General features: G+C 46.2%; 1 protein-coding gene across 1 annotated transcript; it reads right to left on the bottom strand.

The window, feature by feature from the left end:
• Positions 1-220: 220 nt before the first annotated feature.
• LOC131486549 (uncharacterized) lies at positions 221-19,546 on the bottom strand. The gene is made up of 4 exons (XM_058686473.1): positions 19,368-19,546; positions 17,261-17,449; positions 3,338-3,452; positions 221-433 (listed from the first exon to the last, which is right to left on the bottom strand). The coding sequence occupies exons 1-4, from the start codon at positions 19,511-19,513 to the stop codon at positions 221-223; spliced, it is 663 nt and encodes a 220-aa protein (XP_058542456.1). The 5' UTR covers positions 19,514-19,546.
• Between the last annotated feature and the right edge of the window lie 3,290 nt (positions 19,547-22,836).

Here is a 22,836-nt window from a genome sequence, read left to right as displayed (position 1 = left end):
ATACCTTTAAGTGGAGGAACTCAGATCCATTCAAATTAACTATGGGAAGCTTTTGGTTGCTCAATAGAGAATTTAAAAAATACTATGTATTAGAGATTACAAACCCAGTATTATTCTTAGTAATTTCAAAATAAGGGAGTGTGTCAGTTATTAAACTATTGTCTCCCAACATCAAATCCGCTCTTCTCCATGGGGGTCCCCCCTTCCCCGCGGTTTTGAGTTAAACTTTATCATTGGTATGCATGTACAGGAAAAAACAGTGTATACAGGTACTATCTGCCATTTCAAGCATCCGCTGGGGGTCTTGGAATGTGGGGGATGGATGAGGGGGCTTGGATGAGGGGGATCTGTTGTACTTGGCTCTGGGGCCAAATCCCCGTTCTCTTCTGCCAGCTGCTCCAGGGTGGCAGCAGTAAGGGGTGCCAGAAGAAGGCTAGAAGAGGAAAAATGGACATGGACGTAGCCCTGTTCTTGCTTCCGGCGCCTCTCAGCATGACCCCAACAAGGCTGCTTCTTCACCGTGGCCCCCCAGTTTGGTCCAATGGCAGCGGGTGAATCCAACTTGCAGTTTCCCCAACGTTTGCAGAATCAGCCTCATGGCGACACTCTTCCCTGCCTGACCTGGGCCAACAGCTCCAGTTGGCCAGCACCTCCCACTCTGAGGTCTGGATCCCAGCCCTGTCATGCCTCTGCTCCAAGCTTCTAGGTATTTCTCGTTCCCACCTCTTCTCTTTGTTTCTCCAGGCCTAGGGATGGGAGCTACGTCTTGTACTTGGTACTGCAGAGATAGCTTAGACTTTTCTTTTTGCCTTTTCACCTCTTCCAAACCTAGCTAACCATTCTCTCCATTAAATTTTCTCTAGTCTTGGGACGCTTGGGTGGCTCAGTCGGTTAAGTGTCTGACTTCAGCTCAGGTCGTGATCTCACTGCTGGTGAGTTCGAGCCCCACATCAGGATCTGTGTTGACAGCTTAGAGCCTGGAACCTGCTTCAGATTCTGTCCCTGTCTCCTCTCTCTCTGCCCCACCGCTGCTCACACACTCTCTTTCTCTCTCTCAAATATAAATAAACATTAAAAAAATTTTTTTAAATTATCTTTAGTCAAATAACTGTGGTGGTAGTTGGTATGGTGTGGACTGTATTCTTTTTTTTTTTTAATTTTTTTTAACGTTTATTTATTTTTGAGACAGAGAGAGACAGAGCATGAATGGGGGAGGGTCAGAGAGAGAGGGAGACACAGAATCCGAAACAGGCTCCAGGCTCTGAGCAGTCAGCACAGAGCCTGACGCGGGGCTTGAACTCACGGACCGCAAGATCACGACCTGAGCCGAAGTCGGACGCTTAACCGACTGAGCCACCCAGGCGCCCCTGTGGACTGTATTCTGACAGGTGTCCTGAGTCTTGGAAAACCAAGAGCTTTGATGAGAAGTCTCTCCCTTTGGTGGGTCCTCTTTTGATAGCCACTTTTCTGGAAGGGAGGCACAGGGGGCAGGAGCAGCTAGATCTATGAATAGGTGCTGCTTGTTCCAGAACGTTTGTGGAGACATCTAGGGGGCATATCTTTAGTGGGGGATGGAATTACAAATATCTCTATCCTGGTGTTTAGAACTTCTTCTCTAAAAAATAAAAAAAATTTAATGTTTGTTTATTTTTGAGAGAGAGAGAGCAGAGTGTAAGCGGGGGAGGGGCAGAGAGAGAGGGAGACACAGAATCCGAAGCAGGCTCCAGGCATCGAGTTGTCAGCACAGAGCCTGGTCCGGGGCTCGAACTCAGGAACTGCGAGATTATGACCTGAGCCGGATGTCAGATGCTCAACTGAGCGAGCCACCCAGGTATCCCTCTAGTGTTTTTAAAATAAAAAGCTGGAAGAGGCTTTAAGGACCACTTAGCTCAATCTCTTCATTTTATAGGTGCAGAAACTGAGAGAAGTTGATACTTGCTTGAGTTCAGTTAATTAAAGCCATTGTCTGGCCGGGAACTCGTGTGTCTAATGCTTATCCTGAGCATTTGTCATGACATTATGCTATACTGAGAAACTCTCCTTGGCCGATTCCAAATCAGATGGGTCTCAGACACATGTGGGCCACCCGGGGTTGTACTTTCTGGGGTGATTAGGCAGAGGCTGGCTCTTCAGGGCTGCGCTGTGACACGTGCCTTGCATTCTTGCTGGAAATCTGACATCTTAGATGCTACAGAGAAATGATATTCCGACGATGGGGAGGAAAAATAGGTTTGCACTGCTGGCTTCTTGCCTTCTTGCCTTCTAAGTGTTCAAGTCCCCTAAACTTCAGGCTTTGAACCTGTTCTGTAGCTATACTCAGATCTGTAGGTGATCTCACCTAGTTCTGACTTGTAAGTTCATTCTTTTTTTTTAATTTAATTTTTAAAAATGTTTATTTATTTTTTGAGAGAGAGAGAGAGAGAGAGACAGAGTGTGAGCAGGGGAGGGGCAGAGAGAGAGGGAGACACAGAATCCGAAGCAGCTCTAGGCTCTGAGCTGTCAGCACAGAGCCCGACACACGGATCGAACCCATGAACTGCAAGATCATGACCTGAGCCGAAGTCAACGTTTAACAGACTGAACCACCCAGGCGCCCCTTAAGTTCATTCTTTATTCCAGATTTATGTCTTCAGTCCTGACCTTTATGCTACCTTCCAGACGCGCAACTTACTGCCTATGTATCATCTTCCTGGGGCTGCCAGTAGGAAACTCAGACTTGAAGTGCCTGAAACCAGACTTTCATCTTCCCCCCAGTTCCTGAGCCCGTTTGTCCCTCAGTGTTCTCCATCTCTGTCAATAGGAACACAACTCACCTTGCTGTTCATAGCAAAAAAGCCTGGATTTTTCTTTTTCTTTCACTTCTACCTATAATTCCCCTGCAAACTCTCTGGGTTCTACATTCAAAATCTATCCAGAATCTAACCTGTTCTCATTTCTTCCATTGCTCTACCCTACCCTTCCCCAGATTACCTTATAGTCTCCTAATTGGTCTCATGTTGCCAGTCTTGACACCTTTCATTCTATTCACATAACAGCCAGACTCGACTTTCATTTATTTTTATTTTTTATTTAATGTTTATTTATTTTTGAGACAGAGAGACAAAGTATGAATGGGGGAGGAGCCAAGAGAGAGGGAGACAGAATCTGAAGCAGGCTCCAGGCTCTGAGGTGTCAGCACAGAGCCCGATGCAAGGGCTCCAACTCATGAACCGGTGAGATCATGACCTGAGCCAAAGTCAAACGCTTAACTGACTGAGCCACCCAGGCATCCCCAGATTTGACTTTTAAAACCACAAATCAGGGAATTAAAAGCACACACAAAGAGCCTGAGAGTCACCCCAGCTTGCTGCCCAGAAGTGTTTTCCGGACTGTGGTGCAGGGGGCAGAATCCAAGCAGAACGTGGCGACCTTGCTGAGCTGAGGAGAATTCAAGTTTGGAGGGGCTAAGGCGGCTAAAATTGGCAAAAAAGAGGAATGAAAAGGGGAGGGGAGCCACACTGAGGAAGAAATCTTTTTAGGGGTTCCTTTGAGTCTGTTCCTGAGTACCAAACTGTGCATGCATAGGGTAACCTCCAGGAGGCCAAGCAGAGAATGACTAGATCCTAGACATTGAAAAATTGCCAGCGCTTATACCTGGAAAGCTGGAAGATGTTTGTGTTCTAATCAGCTGAGAGGGTGGTACTATTCAATTCTTTGGGCATTTAGGAAAGACCTCAAAGGGTTAATGATGAATTTATTAGGCTAAACTAGCCCTAAAGTGAAGACTACTTTAGACCTACACTAATAAAACCTAAAAACAAGGCTCAGAAGGATCAAGTTGAACTCCAAGTAACTTGTCTACCCTACTGGAAAAAAATCCAACACTTTTTATAGAACCAGATTCAACACTCAATACTATAAAATTCATGATGTCTAGCTTCCCAAAAAGAATGACTAGCCATTCCAAGACATCGGGAAATGTGACCATAGCTGTTGCTGTTTTAGGGTCTTTGCATTTGATGCTCTCTCAGCCTAGAACTCTCTTTCCCAGATGTCTGCATAACACGTCAATTCATTTATGTGTCTGTTCAAATATTACCTCCTCAGAGAAAGCTTCCCTGATATGCAAAATCGTCTTCATCTGTTAATCTCAGTTCCCTCATCCTGTTTTTATTTATTTTTTATTCACAGCATTTAGTCATTAGAGTATATATGTCTCTGATACATCTTTGCTTTGATATGTCTTATATAAAGTATATATTCAATGTACGCATTGAATAATTGAGTGAATTGATACAACTGAATGAATTGATATTGATATTGACATTGAATGAATCTATATGCAATGAATGGAATTCAATGTCAATGAATTGATATTAAAATTGAATGAATATGATAAAGTAGTTTAGTCCCTTTGGGTAAGGCTAAACATGGTTACTTAAATTTCCAATAAACGCTAACAGGATTTTTGTGTTTATAAAAGATAGTCTGGCTTTACCTAGTTATCTCATCAAATGTTTCCCACGTTATGAAGTTAGTATTATTATATGTGCTTATATGTGCCATTGATTTCTTTGTTCAAAAAAACATATATGGAGTACCTGCTATATCTGTCTACATATGGCAAGCCAGGGTCAAGACTACTACCTTGAAATCTCACATTTGTGTAAGTAAATGGCTTGTATAACTGTGGTGCAGCAAGATACTGTGAACCCAACATCCAGATGTTAGGACCAGTGACAGGATCTTACATGGCTCTTATCCTGGCCCTAAAATTGCACGAAAGGCAGCAAACCCTCACTTCCAGGCTTCCTTGACCCAGCAAATTCCTCCCTTCCTGCAGTCTGCTGACTCCCCTGAATTTTGGACACTCCCTGTGAGAATCAGGGAGTGTCACTGACCATTTGCATTATTATGTACCCTTGATTGTGTGTGTGTGTGTGTGTGTGTGTGTGTGCGTGCACGTACTGAATTTATCTCTTCTTACAGACTTCTACTTTCTGAGTTACTTCATTTAATAGCGTCTCCTTCTCAATCCTGCTTCCAATCAGTTACTGCGTTCTGTAACCCTAAGGTCTCCCGACTCTGTCCACTCCTCTTCAAGCCACTGCCACCGGCCTGGTTCGAGCTGTCGTCTTTTCTAGTCCGGGAAACTGCACCGGCCTGGTTCGAGCTGTCGTCTTTTCTAGTCCGGGAAACTGCAGCCTCTGACTTCTTTCACTCATCTCCTGCCTCTGGTCTTGTTCCTTAAAATCATTTCTTGAAAACCGATCACTTCCCTCCCCCCTTCTTTCAACGATGGTCTCTTCAGAATCACGTCTGAAGTCCTTGATGTCACCGAGTAGAGGATGGCATTGTGTTGTGTGTGTTCTCTGCATCGCCAGCTGGCCGACGTGCTGGAAAAGCAGAGTAAAAGCAGCCCTCTTGAGGCAGAATTGCCATTCTTTCTAGTCTTTGAACCTGGGGTCGCTCCTGTGGTCTCGCTAAACTAAACCGCCGAGAAGGGAAGAATGCCAGGCAGACGATGACAGCACCAAGCAGTAAGTGTCATCATAAAAGCCAACACTGGGTATTCTGCAGGAAGCAAAGAAATAGATGCTTGACTATTCGTGGAATGGCAGGCGGGGGCGTTGAAGGAAATGACGTGTAAGTTGAATCTGAAGGAATGAGTTGGAGTTTTGCAGGTGGTCAAGGTGAGAGAGGGCCTTCTAGGCTGGGCATACAGCTCTACCTACGCACAGCAGGGGTGCAGAGGTGACAGATGATGAAGGGTTGGATACGTCGTGTGCATGAAATCGGGACATATCTTGCCAAAGGGATCGCTGGGGGATTTTTGAATCAGATTTGTGTGTTGAAAGATGACTTTGGCAACCGAGCACAGGGTGGATTTAGGTGGGGATTGGAGGCAGGAAGCCAGTTAAGAGAGCACTGCGATGGCAGTAGTCTAGGGGCAGAAATCACATGGCTAGCTAACATTGATTCGAAGCTTGCTATGTTCTCAGCACACAGTAGGTTCCCATTTTATCTCGTTTTATCCTAACAACCTTCCTGTGAAGTAGAGAAAGAGACAGTGGTCCCAGAGCTCAAGTTCTACAACACAGGGATGGACTCTTAGGATATTAAGTAATTAAGGGATCGGTTTTCATCTCTCTTCCAGAACGGTCCAACCCAGAGTGCTTGATTTGGCTTGTGGGAGTGTCAGCAGAGGCCAACCCACCCTCCCCTGGGCACGGAGGCCATGAGTCAGGCCATGTGAGCTGATGGCTGGGCCGGTTTTGTGTTTCCTCTGAGTTTTGCTTGCTCTGTTTCCACTTTGTCACACAATGCCACTGGATTTGAATTATGAGAGTTTCTGTGTCAGGCTGGTGCCAGCAAGTTGCATGACAAATGCACTCTCAAAATTGGAAGGAATGTTCCCTGTGGGCTAAGTGTAGGGTACATGTGATTCATCAGAAGGGCCAGAAAATGATGGCATTTAAGATTTATCGCCAGCCTCTGGAAGGCAAAGCATTTGTCTGTTTTCTGTGAAGAATTAAAAGAGAAGGAAATGGATTCCCAACACCCACAGCTAACCAACGAGGTAGACTTTAAGACCAAAATGACAAAAATTGTTGAAGTTTGTATTTCCCAGGTCCTTTCAACCTAATAGAAATGTGAGTTAATTTTAGGCTTTAAAACCAGACACACTCAGCATCTATTAGTGATGACTATATCATCACGCGTCTTTTGCCAAAATAAACCTGTTTGTGCTCCATTGGCAGTTGGCTGAAGCAGAAGGAAGGCAAGCAGGAAACGTGCTCCTTGAGAAGCTCTGCAGGTGTCTGAGAAAAGGCCAGCAGCTCTGGTGTCCGCATGACCTGATTGGCTTGCAAGTCTTTTCTAATGGGACGACATTCCCCAGGGGACTTGAACCTACTATACCGTCTGTGTCTTGCAGCCTAAGTCCTCTGCCTCAACCCACGTTAAAGAAACAAAAATCTCTAAAAATTTAAACAGGGGCGCCTGGGTGGCGCAGTCGGTTAAGCGTCCGACTTCAGCCAGGTCACGATCTCGCGGTCCGTGAGTTCGAGCCCCGCGTCAGGCTCTGGGCTGATGGCTCGGAGCCTGGAGCCCGTTTCAGATTCTGTGTCTCCCTCTCTCTCTGACCCTTCCCCGTTCATGCTCTGTCTCTCTCTGTCTCAAAAATAAATAAATGTTAAAAAAAAAAATAAAAATAAAAAATAAAAATAAAAATAAAAATTTAAACAAAAATGAGTTAACTTCTTAAAACTTCAAAAAAGTTTCGTTGGCAGCATTTTCAATGTGTTTAAATCTGTGGATCTCAAAGAATCACTGCTTCGCTCCTGGTAGGTCTCTGACCAGCGCCTCCTGACCACTGAGTATAAATACCAGTGTTCCTTTGCCCTGTGCGCACCATTACCCCCCAGCCCAGTTGCCCTGGTTATTTTTCTCCTTGACACTTATCAGTGCCTGATAAATACATTGTTTTTCATCGATTTCTCCTTTCTTACAAAGTTCCGTGAGGGCAAGGACTTTATTTTATTTACTGATCTATCCTCAGTATCTAGAATCGTTCTTGGCACATAGTAGGTGTTCCACAGATATTTATGGAATGACAGAATAAATGACTCCCAGCTGATTTCTAGTTCCATTAGTCTATCGCATATTTGGACTCCACACTGACCTCCAGGCTTCGAATGTACTCAAAAGCTTTCCATTTCCTCCACCCCTTTTCCTGTATTTTTCTGGTTGCTACACATTTGCCAGCTACAGCACTCCTTACATGTGCCAGAGTTTTCTTTGATTTTTGGGAATCATTTCTTTTTATGTGTATTTATTTTTGAGAGAAAGAGAGTGAGTGGGGGAGGGGTCTAGAGAGCAGGGAACCGAGTTGCTGAAGCAGGCTCTGTGCTGACAGCAGCCAGCCCAATGAGGGGCCCTAACTCATGAACAGCGAGATCATAACCTGATTAGATGCTCAACCTAATGAGCCACCCAGAATGTCAAAGGCCTCAGCCATTAGAACGAACAACATGATCCTCTCCTTATCATTTGTAACCTCCTTTTTTTTTTTTTTATCTCTACCTTTGTTTTCATTGAAGGATGCTTCTTTCCTTAATAATCTTAGAGAAGACTTCAAACTCTTGAGGCAAGGGAAACAAAGCAAAAATACACTATTGGGACTTCATCACGATAGAAACTTCTGCACAACAAAGGAAATAATCAACAGAACTAAAGGCAACCTACTGAATGGGAGAGGATATTTGCAAATGACATATCTAGTAAAAGGTTAGTAGCCAAAATGTATAAAGAACTTATACATTTTTTTGGTAACATATATTTATTATTGAGAGACAGAGAGAGACAGAGCATGAGCAGGGGAGGGGCAGAGAGAGAGGGAGACACAGAATCCGAAGCAGGCTCCAGGCTCCAAGCTGTCAGCACAGAGCCCGACGTGGGGCTCAAACCCCCAAACCGCGAGATCATGACCTCAACCAAAGTTGGACGCTTAACCGACGGAGCCACCCAGGCGCCCCTGTAACGAACTTATAAAACTCAGCACCCAAAAACCAAAAAATCCAGTTAAGAAATGGGAAGATGAAATGAGTAGGCATTTTTCCAAAGAAGACATCCAGATGGCCAACAGACACATGAAAAGATGCTCAACATCATTCATCATCGGGGAAATGCAAATCAAAACCGTAATGAGATGTCACCTGACACCTTCAGAATGGCTAAAATCAACAACATAAGAAACAAGTGTTGGTGAGGATGTGGAGAAAGGGGAACCCTCTTGCACTGTTGGTGGGAATGCAAACTGGTGCAGGCACTCTGGAAAACAGTATGGAGTTTCCTCAAACTGTGATCCAGCAGTCAGTTTGTGTTCATGCAAAAAATCAAAAACACTAATTCAAAGGGATACATCAACCCTGATGTTTATAGCAGCACTATCTACCACAGCCAAGATATGGAAGCAGCTCAAGTGAAAATCAACTGATGAATGGATAAAGAAGAGGTGATTGGACACGTGGGTGGCTCAGTTGGTTAAGTGTCTGACTTCAGCTCAGGTCACGATCTCATGGTTCGTGGGTTCGAGCCCCATGTTGGGCTCTGTGCTGACAGCTCAGAGCCTGGCATCTGCTTTAGATCCTGTGTCTCTCTCTGCCCCTTCCCCTGCTCACGCTCTGCTTCTGTCTCTCTCTCTAAACAATAAATAAAACATTACAAATTTTTGCAGCAAAAAGAAGAGGTAATACACACACATATTCAGCCGTAAAGATGAATGAAATCTTGTCATTTACAATAGCAGGGATGGAGCTGGAGAAAATAATGGTAAGTGAAATAAGTCAATCAGAGAAAGACAAATACTATATGATCTCACTCATATGTGGAATTTAAGAAACAATACAAATGAGCAAAGAGGAAAAAAGAGAGGCAAACTAAGGGACAGATTCTTTCTAATTTTTTAACGTTTATTTTTGAGAGAGAGAGAGTGTGCACACGCGAACAAGGGAGGGGTGCGGAGAGGGGGGGACAGAGGATCTGAAGCGGGCTCTCTCGCTGATAGCAGATAGCCCCATGTGGGGGCTCAAAGTCAGGAACTGCAAGATCGTGACCTGAGCTGATGTCAGACGCTTAACTGACTGAGCCACCCAGGTGCCCCAAGAAACAGACTCTTAATTTTAGAGAAGAAACTGATGGTTACCAGAGGAGAGGTTAGGTAGGGGATGGATGAAATGGGGATGGGGATTAAGGAGGGCACTTGTCCTCATGAGCACAAGGTGATGAATGGAAGTGTTGAATCATTATACTGTACACCTGAGACTAATGTAACGCTGTATGTTAACTAATTGGAACTAAAATAAAAACTTAAAAAGACAAAAAAAAAACCCAAAAAAACATCTGGGCATTGCAGTGTGCCCCAAGTATATGTTAAAGGGCAAAATGACTGTTAATAGCATGAGATGGTCAAGGGCACTTTGGCTCCGGAGTTCAGCTTTGTTTTGTTTTAAGTAGGCTTCATACCCAGCACAGAGCCCAATGCGGGGCTTGAACCCACGACCCTGAGATCAAGACCTGAGCTGAGCTAAGAGTTGGACGCTCAACCAACTGAGCCACCCAGGAGCCCCCAGCTTTGTTTTCGTGAGAAGGTCTGTACATCACAAGTTCACAGAGAGCTGACCTACTTTACCCCCAGGTGTGCATAGTGTGAAGCCGCTGTCCCTGTCACTGGGCCTCCTTGGTGTGCTTCTCGGAGGCCCTGAGAAGTCCTGCTTCCTCCCTATGCTCCCGCTGTGCCCTTGGCCTGGGATGGCCTCTCCTTTCCGTTTGTCCAACTCAAGCTCCTCTCCTCCCGGAAGCCTCCCTTACGGCTCCAGCCCACAACACAGAGCCCTCTGCTCCTTTCCTCTGAACTGGCCTTATCTCTTCAATGACGCTATGAACAGTGAGATTCCATGGAAGCAACCTTTGGAGTTGGAGTCAAAAGTTCAGCTTTGGGCCTCATATCTGCTTCATCTTGGCCAGCCACCTCTGAACCTGTTTCTTCTCTAGTAAAATGGTGATCACTCTTGTTCCTGGACGATGTGACGCAACTGTTTTCGGGTCAGATACGCTCACATAGGAAAAGGGCTTTGCAAACGATCCAGCCTTTGCAAGCATCCCAGACATTATCGTCATAGAATTTTTGTGTGTTATGCTATAAAGGAAAAAAAAATCTATTATTTTCCTTTATACTATATCCAATACTCTGACTGCTTCTGTATTCTAGTAACGATTGTGTGGTAGTTTTTCCCACATTCGGCAATTCTGCAACACCACATGGGTGTCCTACAATTTCACTCAAATCTGACACTATGACTTAGAGAAAGCCTAAGGTCCCACAGGTTAAGAACCCAGTCCCACAAGACTGTCCTTCCCTCCCTCTCCGACTTCAGATGCCAACTGCAAGCCCTGGTGTCCCCTGTGCATCTCAGGGACTGGCTACAAAACAGAGGTTGCCACAGCGCTTTCTCTGGTTTGATTAATTTGCTAAATTGGCCCACAGAACTCAGGAGCCCAGTTTACTTGCTAGATTACCTGATAAAGGATATAACACATGAACTGCCAGATGGAAGAGATTTACAGGGCCAGGGATGTGGGAAGGGGCGTCGAGCTTCCATGCCCTCTCTGGGTGTGCCACCCACCCAGGACCTTGATGTGTTTGTTCATCAACGCAGAACCTCTCTCGGCCGTCTTTTTGGGTTTTTATGGAGGCTTCACACACAGGCGCAATTCATTAAATCATTGACCATTGGTGATTGAACTCAGTCTCCAAGCCCCTCTCCCCTCCCTGGAGGCAGGGGTTGGGATGGGGGGGTGAAAGTTCCAACCCTCTAATCCGGTGGTTGGTTTTCCTGGCACTTGGTGCCCATCCTTAGGGGCTTTCCAAAAGTCCCGTTATTGACATAAACTCAAGTGTGGTTTGAAAGGGGTTTGTCATGAATAACAAAAGACATCTCCGTTGCTGTTATCACTTCGGAAATTCCAAGGGGTTTGGGAGCTCTAAATGAAAACATACATACATACATACATAAACATTTTTTTTATTAGAGAGAGAGAGAGTTAGCAGGGGAGAGGGGAGAGGGAGAGAGAAAGTATCTTTAGCAGGCTCCACATCAGTGCAGAGCCAGACCTCGGGCTTGATCCTGTGACCCTGGGGTTATGACCTGAGCCGAAACCAAGAGTTGGACGCTCAACCTACTGAGCCACCCAGGCCCCCCTGGAAATATAGATATTTTTATTACAAGTTGCAATAGCACAATGCCGCATCTAGAACAGCATGGCCCGTACTAAGAACTCCACGTAAACCTCAGCTGAAGGACGGTGGCATGTGACGAAGTGTATTTTGACTATAGTTGCAAAATGAAACTCTGCTCAGGTTGGCTTGGTTTCCTTTTGGGAATGTCCACATTTGGGCCAGGGTGATTGAAGAGAGGAAGAAAAAAAGAGAAAAAAAAAAAAAGGAAGTCGACTTCTGTTTTTATTTATTTTAAAGTTTATTTATTTATTTTTAGAGAGGAGAGACAGATAGCTTGAGTGGGGGACGGGCAGAGAGAGAGAGAGAGAGAGGAAGAGAGAATCCCAAGCAGTCTCCCCACAATCAGCACAGAGCCTGATGCAGGGGCTCAAACTCACGAACCGTGAGATCATGTCCTGAGCCGAAATCAAGAGTCGGACGCTTAAGTGATTGAGCCACCAGGGCACTCTGGAAGCTGACTTTTTTTTTTTTTAACGTTTATTTATTTTTGAGACAGAGAGAGACAGAGCATGAATGGGGGAGGGTCAGAGAGAGAGGGAGACACAGAATCTGAAACAGGCTCCAGGCTCTGAGCCGTCAGCACAGAGCCCGACGCGGGGCTTGAACTCACGAACCTCGAGATCATGACCTGAGCCAAAGTCGGACGCTTAACCGACTGAGCCATCCAGGCGCCCCGGGAAGCTGACTTTTAGAGTTGTGCATTCACTCAGTATAAACTGCTTAGTATAATTACATTTCCCCAACCCCTTTGCAGGTTTGGAACAGTTTTTTTTTTTTTTTTTCTTTCACTTACTCATTGACTAAACACTTATTGTGAGTCTGTCACGTGCTGGGTACTGGGGAGATAGGAATAGGGATAGAGATATCCCTAGAGGAATAGGAATAGGGATAGAGAGGAATAGGATAGAGAGGAATTAGGTCTATCCTGCATGAAGGCTGGGTGGAGGGATCTGGAGTGTGAACAAGTCAGGTGGGGCAATGGGGTTATGTCCAGGGAACAGAGGGGCTGCCTGCTCCAACCAGGGGGTTGCCTATTATTCTCAGAAGGCTGTTTGCATGCAGGGTAAAAGGGCATGGCAGGCCTGTGAGGCACGCGGAGGTAGGGCAAGAAAGCATCCAATGCAAAGGAATCTGTCCAACTATGTTGTATTCCTGCACCCACATTCTCAGTCATGTCAGGGATGAACTGCTGGGTTCTCAGGGGCCAGGGGGCATGGTCATTGTCTCTCTGCCCTAAACTAATTTTTTTGGGCTCCCTCTCAGCACACTGCCTTGGAGGAAAAGGCTGAATCAGGGATCCTACTTAATGAGCCCCGCGTCTCTTGGCTGTGGCAATGATGCTCACACACAGGACGACCTAGTTGAGTCTGCCTCCAATTTATGGCTGATTTGGGTTTTCCAGACTGTCGCTTGGGTAGGCTGGGAAGCTCCAAGCCTCTTAGTCAGAGACCGTGTTCCTCGTTTGCTTTTCTTTCTCAATAACTTAAAAAATCAAATACAGTTTTACATTTGAAATCCTATATTATTTAAAGTCACAAAAATGAACACGGGGTGTGCTCATTTCTACTGGAGGTCCATTGTTTCTAGCTCTCTTAGGCACAGCCAGGAAATACATGTTTACGTACACCTACACACATCTGTATTTCTGTGCCTGTCCATCCGTATCTGTGTTAAGCCAGACATGAGTTTATACTGATGTCCTTGACTCTAATCCAGGACCACACGGGCCATTCTGGCCTCCCCGCCTCGGTTATCTGCCACTTCTTCCTTTAACAGTGAGAAACCTGCCTCCCACCGCCCACCACCCAACCCCAGGATGCATGCGTAGCAGATTCATAATTGTTAATTCCTACCTCTCTGAGAAAGAACTTTAGAGTACAGTGTCCAAGTACAACCCCCTTGGTATTTAGCCTTGAGTCTTCATGCAGCACAACTTTTTCCAAATTTTCTCGAGCTACTTATGTTAGCTTTATTTATTGCCACCCACCCCCCTCTTCAACACGCACCCTACAGTGCATCTCCCTGGGCTAAAATTATTTCTGCCCATTTGACCTGGGAGAAATACTGCGTATCGGTTTGCCCATAAGCCTTGACCCATGAAGTGTCTCTCAAGCCAGTGTTGGGACTGCAAGAACATTTCCCCAGACGCGACAGACCGATGAACCTGCTAGACGGTTTTTGTAAAACGGTAAACTCAATTTTTTTCCACACATATTTGTAATTCTACAAGTTTTCCTTGCCGAGCCTGGAACACGTGAAAATTTTTATACCGTAGGCAAAGCATAAAGACTAAAGTGGGACGAATTTCCGAACTCACCGTGGAGAGCTATTTTCTTATTTTCAATAACATGTGTATCGTGTTCTAAAAGCGCAGCTGTGCCCTGAAGGAGCAAACAATGTTAAATGTCCAGAAAATGAGTCCGGGAAATGTCAATCAACGGTGGTCTGGAAACACATTGGTTTCTCCTGAGACAGTAAGGAATTTTAAAAGCTGAGATGTGCTCGAAGACAGAGATTGAAGTGGACATTATGGCCCAGCCATTTCTGCGGCTCCTCTGGGCCGCTGTGCATTGAGATGTTCCCTCTGCCTAGACCCTTCCTTCCAGAACTGAGAGCCCTTCCAGTCCTCCTCTCCCCAGGCACCTTTGCTTTGGCACATTGTGGGAAGTCAGGAAATAATTGTGGAGTAGCTGAAGACGAGACGTAGGTCAGCCCTGAAAATCTACTTAATTTCAGAGTTATTTTCTATTTGGCAATAAACGCTTTTTTTTTTTTTTTTTTTTTTTTTAGTGGATTAATCATGACAATTCTATTCTTGGCCCCACATTTAAAATGTCGGTGGCGCTCTTCCCGCCCTCCAAAGCCCTTTGCGGAGCGCATTAGCAGAGCCCTGCTGCCTTTACGAGCTAGGCCCCGCCCGAGGGCGGCTCAGGGTCCCCTCCTCCCGTTTTATTGTCCAGAGAATGTTTGTACCTTGGTGTCTTTAACAGCGAGTACCTTTTACTCACCAAAGGAAGAACCACAAGAGGGATTTTTGCCAGAGGTAGAACACTTTTCTCCTCCCTTGCTCCCAATCCATCAATTTACACAGAGGGTGTCTCAACGAGAGAAAGCTCATAAAATTCTTTGCTTTGGCTTTTCTCTCCCTCCCAGGAGGTAGTACTAGGAGTGTATAGAGCCATTCTATCTGGTGACCAAGTGTCGTAGAGACTTCCCCTCTCTAAGCCCAGCTTCCTTCTGGTGTGACAAGCTCAGGGTGCTGTCAGGGCTGAGGGAGCCGTCTGGTGTTAGCGCAGTGCTGGGCTCCTCACAGGACACTTGGTACATCTGTCCTCTGGGGGTTGTAGGTGTGGATTTGTGTCAGCGCCAGCAAAGGGGACGCTGAAGAAGTTGCCGGTGTTAGTTGTGACAGCGGCAGGGTTTCCCTGTTCAGTTGAGCAGGTTGCTTCTGCACAAGGCAGTGTGTCCGGGGGACGGGGCGGGGGTGGGGGGGATGATCCAGCCCGCACCCCACTCACCTGGCCTCTGGCATGGGGCTGTGTACGAGTCTCCCCAAGCTGCTACCAAATTAACAAACTACCATGGACTGGGGGGCTAAAGCCATAGAAATTTATTGTCCCACGGTTCTGGAAGCTAGAAGTCTGAAATCAAGATGTCAGCTGGGTTCTGGAGGCTCAGAGTGGGGCTTCTGTTCCATGACTCCCTCCTGATGGCTGCCGGCCATCTTTGGCATTTGTTGGTCTTTGGCGGCCTCACTTCAATCTCTCCTTCCATCTTGACTCGGCCTTCTTCTGTGTGTGCTTCTTCTCTTATAAGGCAGTGTTCATGTTGGATTTAGGGTTATGGCTCACCCTAGGGTCCACCCTAGTCCAGTATGACCGCTTCTTAACTGACTACATCTACAAAGACCCTATTTCCAAATAAGATCACATTCTGAGGTTTCTATTAAACATGAATTTTCTTTGGGGGGGGGTGATATTTAACCCATATAGGCTGCATCAACCTGGGCGAGAAGGTGCCGATTTAAATATGCCATTGCCAAGCTGTAGTCGCTGCCTTTTTTCTAATTTGTGCAAAGGTGTCATTTGAGCTAGCAGGGGTCATGGGTATCTTCTGCAGAAGCGATCAACTGTGCAAGATCCATTAGTCTGCAAGCTAATAAAGCAGAGACCCTGTCTGATGCCTCTTTGGTAATTGCCATAGCTTGTTCGGTAAGTAGAGTTCGCAAAGGTGTTTGTTGCAATGACAGTAAAAAAACCGGAAAAGAAAACTTCTGATTCCAGCTATTACAGCAAAACTTCTTTCTCTTCCTTCCTTCTTTCTTTCTTTCTTTCTTTCTTTCTTTCTTTCTTTCTTTCTTTCTTTCTTCTCTTCTTTCTTTTTTAAACACAGGTGAGTAGTCCTTAACCTGGTTCATCCTATATTTTTCTACTTCTCTGGTGGTTTGGAAAAGTCTCTTGGATTCTCATGGGTTAAGTGAGGTAGGTTCTACCTCATCACTGAGTTATGCAGTGTTTCTCAAAGTCTGCTCCATAGGATATTAGCACCATAAAAATTGTTCCAGGAGAAAAGGGCTTTGTGGTCAAAGAAGACTGGGCAGTTGTGGGCTTGCTATGCTCTTCCTGGAGATTAGCAATATATACTGACTTTGTAAAGGTTTTGATAAGTCCTGTAGTGAAGGAACCTATTAAACTCTGTTTAATCCAGGGTATCTCAAATTAATTTGACTCTGCACCCCTTATTTTGTGAATGAATAACACCTATTGCAATCCCTGGAACTAATGTCTAAGCAATAAACTCTGAGAACCACTGGAGAGTGGCCAAGAATATAAATGTTGAAATCAGGCTCAAATTCAAAACTTAGATACATTGACTTTGGACAAGTTACTGTACCTCTCTGAGCCTGAGTTTCCTTATCTTAAAATGGCATTGTTATGCCAGTTGTTTTATGGGATTAACTGAAATAATGCAGATAAAGTGCTTAACACAGAACCTGGGATATAGTAACAAATTAAACACCTACTATTATATTATCATTTATTATTACTCTATTATTGTACAGCCTTATGATATCTTATATCATTCTTAGAGATCATTTGGGGGAAATGACAATCTGGATTCTAACCAGATGAACTTTTCAAAACTGTTGTCTTTTTTAAAAAATCGACCCTGGTAAGAAAGTTGGGTTTTTTTCCTCAGCTTCTCAGAACTCTGGCGATCGCCATTCACCAATTCCAGTCCTTCTGAACCTGGGGAAGCCGCCCTTATGTGTCAATCGGTTGTGACTTCTTAAGTCATAAGCCAGTTATGTTCACCCGGAAGAAAATTAAGCCCAAAGTGTCCAATGAAGTCCTGTATTTCAGAAGGCATTTCCTAGTTCCTGGCTTACCTCTGGGAATGTGGGGTTGGAGTAGGAGGGAGCCAGTGCGAACAGATCAGGGGAAAAAGACTTGGAAATTCCTGGGTTCTAGAAGCACCCACCTCTGGCCTTTTCTGATGCATGTACCACAGAAGATGTCACAGAGTCCACTGGCAAGTTGGCTAAGGCAAAGCACGGCTTCCACCGCACCGATGCCCAGAAGGATGGAAAGCAAGACCACATTCCAGAGGACGATATGCTCAGGCTCCCGGCAGGTGGCCCAGGTGGGCTGGTTGAGTAAGTAGTTGCCCCTGCAGGACAGAGGAGAACGTTGGTTGGCCTTGAGAGACAGTAAAGGGAGGGAGCTGTTACCTACAAGCATGTAGACACACGAGTCTAATACAGGTGCTGCAAAGTTTACGTGCCTTCATTGCTCTCACCTTCGTAAAGACAGCAGAGTTATTATTATCCATTGGTCAGAGGGTTGAACACACCAACTTTCCCTCTAATAGCGTAACATCTCAGGAGGGCTTTTGTGGGTGCAGACGTAGCCACACAAAAGAGCACGTGGAGAAGTGGGAAATTGTGTGATACAAGATTTTAACTGGCGTATGGATCTCAGGGGCACTGAGGAGTGGTTAAGAGCTTGGGCTTCCAAGTCCCACAGACCTGGGTCCTGATTCCAGCCTCCTCACTAAGAAGTTCCAGATAGGTTTCCTAAATGTTTCTGTACATCAGCTTCTTTATGTGAAAAATGGGGTTGATGATAACATCAATACCATAGCGCGGTTGGGATGATAAGTCCAGGTGTTAGGGCAGTGCTCTGTGTGTAGTAGGTGGTATATTCTAGTTCCATCATAATCATTATCAGAGAAAGGAGAGATCCAAGGGGTCTAGAGTAACTGGAGGAGACCTCATTGGGAAAGCTGGAGTCACCTGGCCTTAAAGGAGCAGCAGTAGAGAGGAGAGCAGTGAACCGTAGGAAGAAATAGCTTGGAAGCAAAAATCATAAGAGAAATTTGGAATCAGAGTCCTAGTTGGACAAAGAGAATTGGAATACGTTTTTAAGCCATATTTCATGGGGCTGTGTGTTATATCTCTGTCTCTCTCTCTCTCCCTTTACCCATACCCATGTCCATTTCCATGGAGTTCCCAACGAGATTGCAAGTTTCTTAAATATAAAAATGTCGTGGCCTCATCAGCACCTTTACATCTGACAAAGCCCCTTTGACAAATGTACGACAAAGGACTGAAGGGCAACATGGAAGTGAGATACTTGTTGGAGGGAAAGGGTGCTGGATTGTATTGGGAATAGGGTGAGGGCAGACTAGGTGAAGAGCAGTGGCCAGTTCAAGATCTACTGTCGAGGAAGGACTGACAGGGCTTGGTGGTGGACTGAATGGGGAAAGTAAGAAAGGAGAAGCATAAAGATGACCCCCAGGTTCCAGGTGCCATCTAGAGCACTGTGATGACCGAGAAAGATCGGTGGGGGGAACATCAAGGGTTTTGGACATATTAACACTGAAATGCTATGAGACGTTCCAGAGGAAATTTCAAGAAGGTAATTAGACATTTGGGTTAAGAATTCAGAAGAAAGACCTAGGCTAGAGATAAACATATTGGGATTATTTACATGTATAGATGGATGGTTCTGAAAGCCATGGGGACAGATGAGATCTGCCAGGGAGACAGCAGGAAATGAGAAGAGAAGCAGGGTCTTTCTCAGTCATTGGTGCTAGGTTTCTGCATTCCTTTAGGAAAATAAATGTGCATCACAGGGCCCACCCATGTCAGGATATTTGTGCAGCCCTAAGTGCAGTAAGTGTCTCCCCAATTAGATTGTGAGCTCCTTGCAGGAGGCAAGTTGTCTTATCCTTCCCTTGCAGTCCTTTCTCTCACCATAGCGCCTCGGCAGTACTAGGAAGGTCCTCAGCACATACTCAATTGAGTTTAATAATTAGGGCTAATGAAGTCAAGCTATCGTGGGGACTACCGTAGGTGGATGGCTTAATCCATCAGCACACGAGGGCTTCTCACCTCGGCCAACCACCTCGTAGCTGTTGTTGCTTTGGGAGCAGGTGTGGAGAGGGGAACACGACACTGGGTACGAATGGAGGTACCTGGCCGCATTGCTGGGTGGCCAATATCGAACACACACACTCTTTGTGGTCATCAGCTGTATCATCTTTAGATGTTGGACACTGACCCAAGGCCATGAATGCTACTCACTCCAGGGTGTTATTCCTGAAAGGGTAGGTGTAGTTTTCACTGCCCGCGTCACAGAAGGGGCCGCTGAGCAGACCCAGTGAAGAAACGACCACACAGTACATAGCCCCCATAGTGTCCTGCATGGCCAGAAGCACAGGGAACAGCATCTGCAATGGAACAGAGCTCAAATTTCAGTGCCACCAATGAGTAGGTAAGGGGTAGTGCTTTCTAAAGATGGGTCCCCTGAGTTTCCCAGTAAATTGAACACGATCTGAATCTTTTCTTGTAAAGATGCCAGACCAGGTAACTTGTTTCTGTTTCGCTTACCAAATGTGCCAAAAAAAAAAAAAAAAAAGGTGTACTAGAGTTGAGAATCCCTCTGTCCCTTCACCTGCCTCAGTTGCAATTCTAGAGAATGAAATCGTTCGCTACAAAATTGAGCTATAATTGACTTATTCACCACTGAACTGCCAGTGCCTACCCACGACCTGGCACACAGACAAGCTCTCCTCGTCTGCACTCATGGTAGGCATCAGTAATGGATCTCAGCATCTTCCCCGCCAACCCTGGACAGGGCCTCATAGTCCTTCATGGCACAAGGGGCCAATCAGCTGGTGTCGGCCCTCCAAATGAGAGCTATTAGCCATTCCGGTGGTGGGTGTTCAGTAAGAATTTGTTGTATGATTGGGTGAGTAAATGAATACGTGTTTTTCCAATGCCTGAGTCAGTGACAGACACAGGGCTTTACTGTGTACAAACTCCACGAATACATGTTGACTGGATGGGTGGGTGAGTGCGGCAGTGAGGCCAGTGTCAAGGAAAGGTGACCTTCTGGCATATTAGTGCATTAATGCATTGGGGCAAAGCTGAGGGATTTGTTTGCTTCAAGGCATGAGCTTTTATTCCTGACGTGTCCACGTTGCGTCTTTCCTATCACAGGGCCTGAGGGAGGGGGACAGCAGGGGCTGAGAAGAACGACTGGGGGAGCCCCTTGAAGATGGTCTGTAGACAACACAGAGCTAAGGATCTGTGGACGATCTAACTGGAGGCTGCAAGAGACAGGAGAGGGGACTTTGGAGCAGGAAAGAGGAGTGACATGCTGTATGAACCGGAATTGTAAGGGCTGTGATTGAGGACATCGGGAAGCAGTTTTGCATGCGGGGGACAGTGTGATCCCAGGAGTCAGGTGACAGAGCCTGAGTCCCAACTCGGCCAGTCCTGTCTTCATTTGGAGTGACCCAAGAGCCAACTGTGTGTCAGGCACCTGGGGGCACACACATGATAAGATCCAGGCCTGGTGCTAAAGAAAGAAACTTACACTCTCCCCGAGGTTGGATAAATAATCCCACACATTCTTTCTGGATCTAAGATTAAAGCCATGCCAATCTGGGCAGGCGGTTCAGTCTCTTTGGGCTTTCCCTTTCCTAGCTGTCAAGTGGAAACAAGTTTGCAAAATTGGTAGTGACATTTCCACCACTTTCTTCTAGCAGTGCTGGGTAGGACAAAGGGCATTGGTGCAAGAGGGCCACGAATCAGGAATGGGAAGTAGGTGCACAGTGGATGAACTTAGAGCATCAGCCTCTGTTCTTCGTGGGGCCACTGTACGAGTGTATCTGAGTAAGTGTTTTGGGGAGAAAGATTTCCAGTGTCCCTTCTTGCTTGAATCTCAGTTCTATCATGTGTTACTCCATTGGCTACTGGGGAAATAAGAAAGCCAAAGGATGGGAAGGTCCTAGACTTTCTCACAGATGACAGATAGAAACAATCACAGACCCCAGCAGGCTGGGCTACCAGGGCTGGAGGACATTGTGTCCATTGTGAATGGCTCTCAGCACACCCATTCTCCAGGCTTGTTTGTCCTGGGATCTCATGCGGCAGCTCCCGTCTCTGTTGGCCAGAGCCCTACATAATATCCCTGTGCTTTAAAAGGGGGGTATTAGACTAGACATCGGTCAATAGTCTATCCTCCAAAAAAGAGAGAAAGCACACAGCCTTGGAACTAAGCCCTCTAGGGGTGGGGGTGGTGGGAGGGTAACCCACGTTGGGCTCTGTGCTGGTGGCACGGAAGCTGCTTGGGGTTCTGTCTCCCTCTCTGTCTGCCCCACCCCCGCTTGCTCTCTATCTCCCTCCCTCAAAAACAAAACAATGTCTAATGGTTCTTCATCGTGTGTAGGATACAGCACAGCCCTTCATAGCCTGGTCTTGTCCTGCCACCAGCGCCTCACCTCTCGTCATCAAGACCTCCCAGCGTACCAGCTGATGGGCTCCCGGGGCAGGGCCAGGACTTTCCTGCCTCTGGGCCTTAGAATATGCTCTTCACCCTTTGCCATGTGGTAAGCTCCTATTCGCCCTTAAAGGGCCAGTTCAGATGTTACCTCCTGTGGTAGGCTGAACAAATGGGCCCCCAAAGATATGTTCATTCTTAATCCCAGGACCTGTGAATATTGCCTTATATGACAAAAGATATGATTATGTTGGAGTCTTTTCTTTCTTTCTTTCTTTCTTTCTTTCTTTCTTTCTTTCTTTCCTTCTTTCTTTTAGAGAAAGATCATGAGCAGGGGAGGGGCAGAGAGGGGGACAGAGGATCACGAAGTGGGCTCTGTGCTGACAGGTTGAGCCTGGAGCCCGCTTCAAGATTCTGTCTCCCTCTCTCTCTGCCCCTCCCTCACTAGCGCTGTCTCTCTCTCAAAAAGTAAATAAACACTAAAATCATTTTTTAAAAAAGAGGAAAATGTGTCAGTATAATATAATGCGGGTGGGTGGGGACTATGGAGAACTGGGGGGCAGGGGTACAAACCCCTCTTGGAGGCATGCAGGTCACTGTGGAGCCAGCCGGCCAGATGCTACACCAAACGAACTTGGGCCAATTACTGGCTACTTATGAAGCCTTGAGTGAGGGCCGGGGAGGAGACGTGGCATCTAGTAAAAGGAGAGCCCCTAGTTTTTAGATTGGGCTGTGTGTGCCCACAGTGCTGGAGAAGTGTGCTGAGTCTGCCTTATCAGCTCTCTGTCTCCAATGGAAATGTGTCCGACCATCACGACTCCATAACACTAGGTGTAGTGGCGGTTCCGACAGCCCCTTCCCCCAGTTCTCTTACAGCTGCTGTTGAATGAGCAGAGCTGCCAGCCAAGCTTGGGACTGGGTGCTCTCTGGGTGCTCTCACCACAACCACAGGAGGCGGCTACTGCTATCTCCCCGTTTTCCAGTGGGAGAAACTGAGACTTAGCGAGATGCAGCGCCTCTCTAGGATCTCACAGCTGGCCTGCCACAGAGCATGGTCTGAAACCCAGCTCGTTTGGCTCCTGTTACCCTGTATGCCACTTCCCGTGGAGATGAGAGAGAAGCCTGACCTTTCCACCCACCTCCCAACCACTGTCCTGGCAGGAGCATCTCACCTTGGGATAAATACACTGACATTCTGATTTATCACTCAAGCTTTGGTGAGTTCAGTTAGTATCATTGTTCTCGGTTCCTGAGAGGTTTCACCTT

Source organism: Neofelis nebulosa, chromosome 10 (assembly GCF_028018385.1).
Source record: "Neofelis nebulosa isolate mNeoNeb1 chromosome 10, mNeoNeb1.pri, whole genome shotgun sequence".
NCBI lineage: Eukaryota > Metazoa > Chordata > Mammalia > Carnivora > Felidae > Neofelis > Neofelis nebulosa.
The sequence above is the reverse complement of the archived record's forward strand: the minus strand, read 5'-3'. Positions and strand labels throughout refer to the sequence as shown.

Bases quoted from the DNA above. Each gene is read 5' to 3' on its own strand.
- LOC131486549 (XM_058686473.1), bottom strand. From the start codon at position 19,513: ATGCTGTTCCCTGTGCTTCTGGCCATGCAGGACACTATGGGGGCTATG. The intron at 3,453-17,260 runs GTGGGTGCTTCT...TGCCAATTTTAG, and splicing joins TGCATCAGAAAAGGCCAGAG to CCGCCTTAGCCCCTCCAAAC. The intron at 434-3,337 runs GTGACTCTCAGG...TTCCTCTTCTAG, and splicing joins CTTCTGGGCAGCAAGCTGGG to CCTTCTTCTGGCACCCCTTA.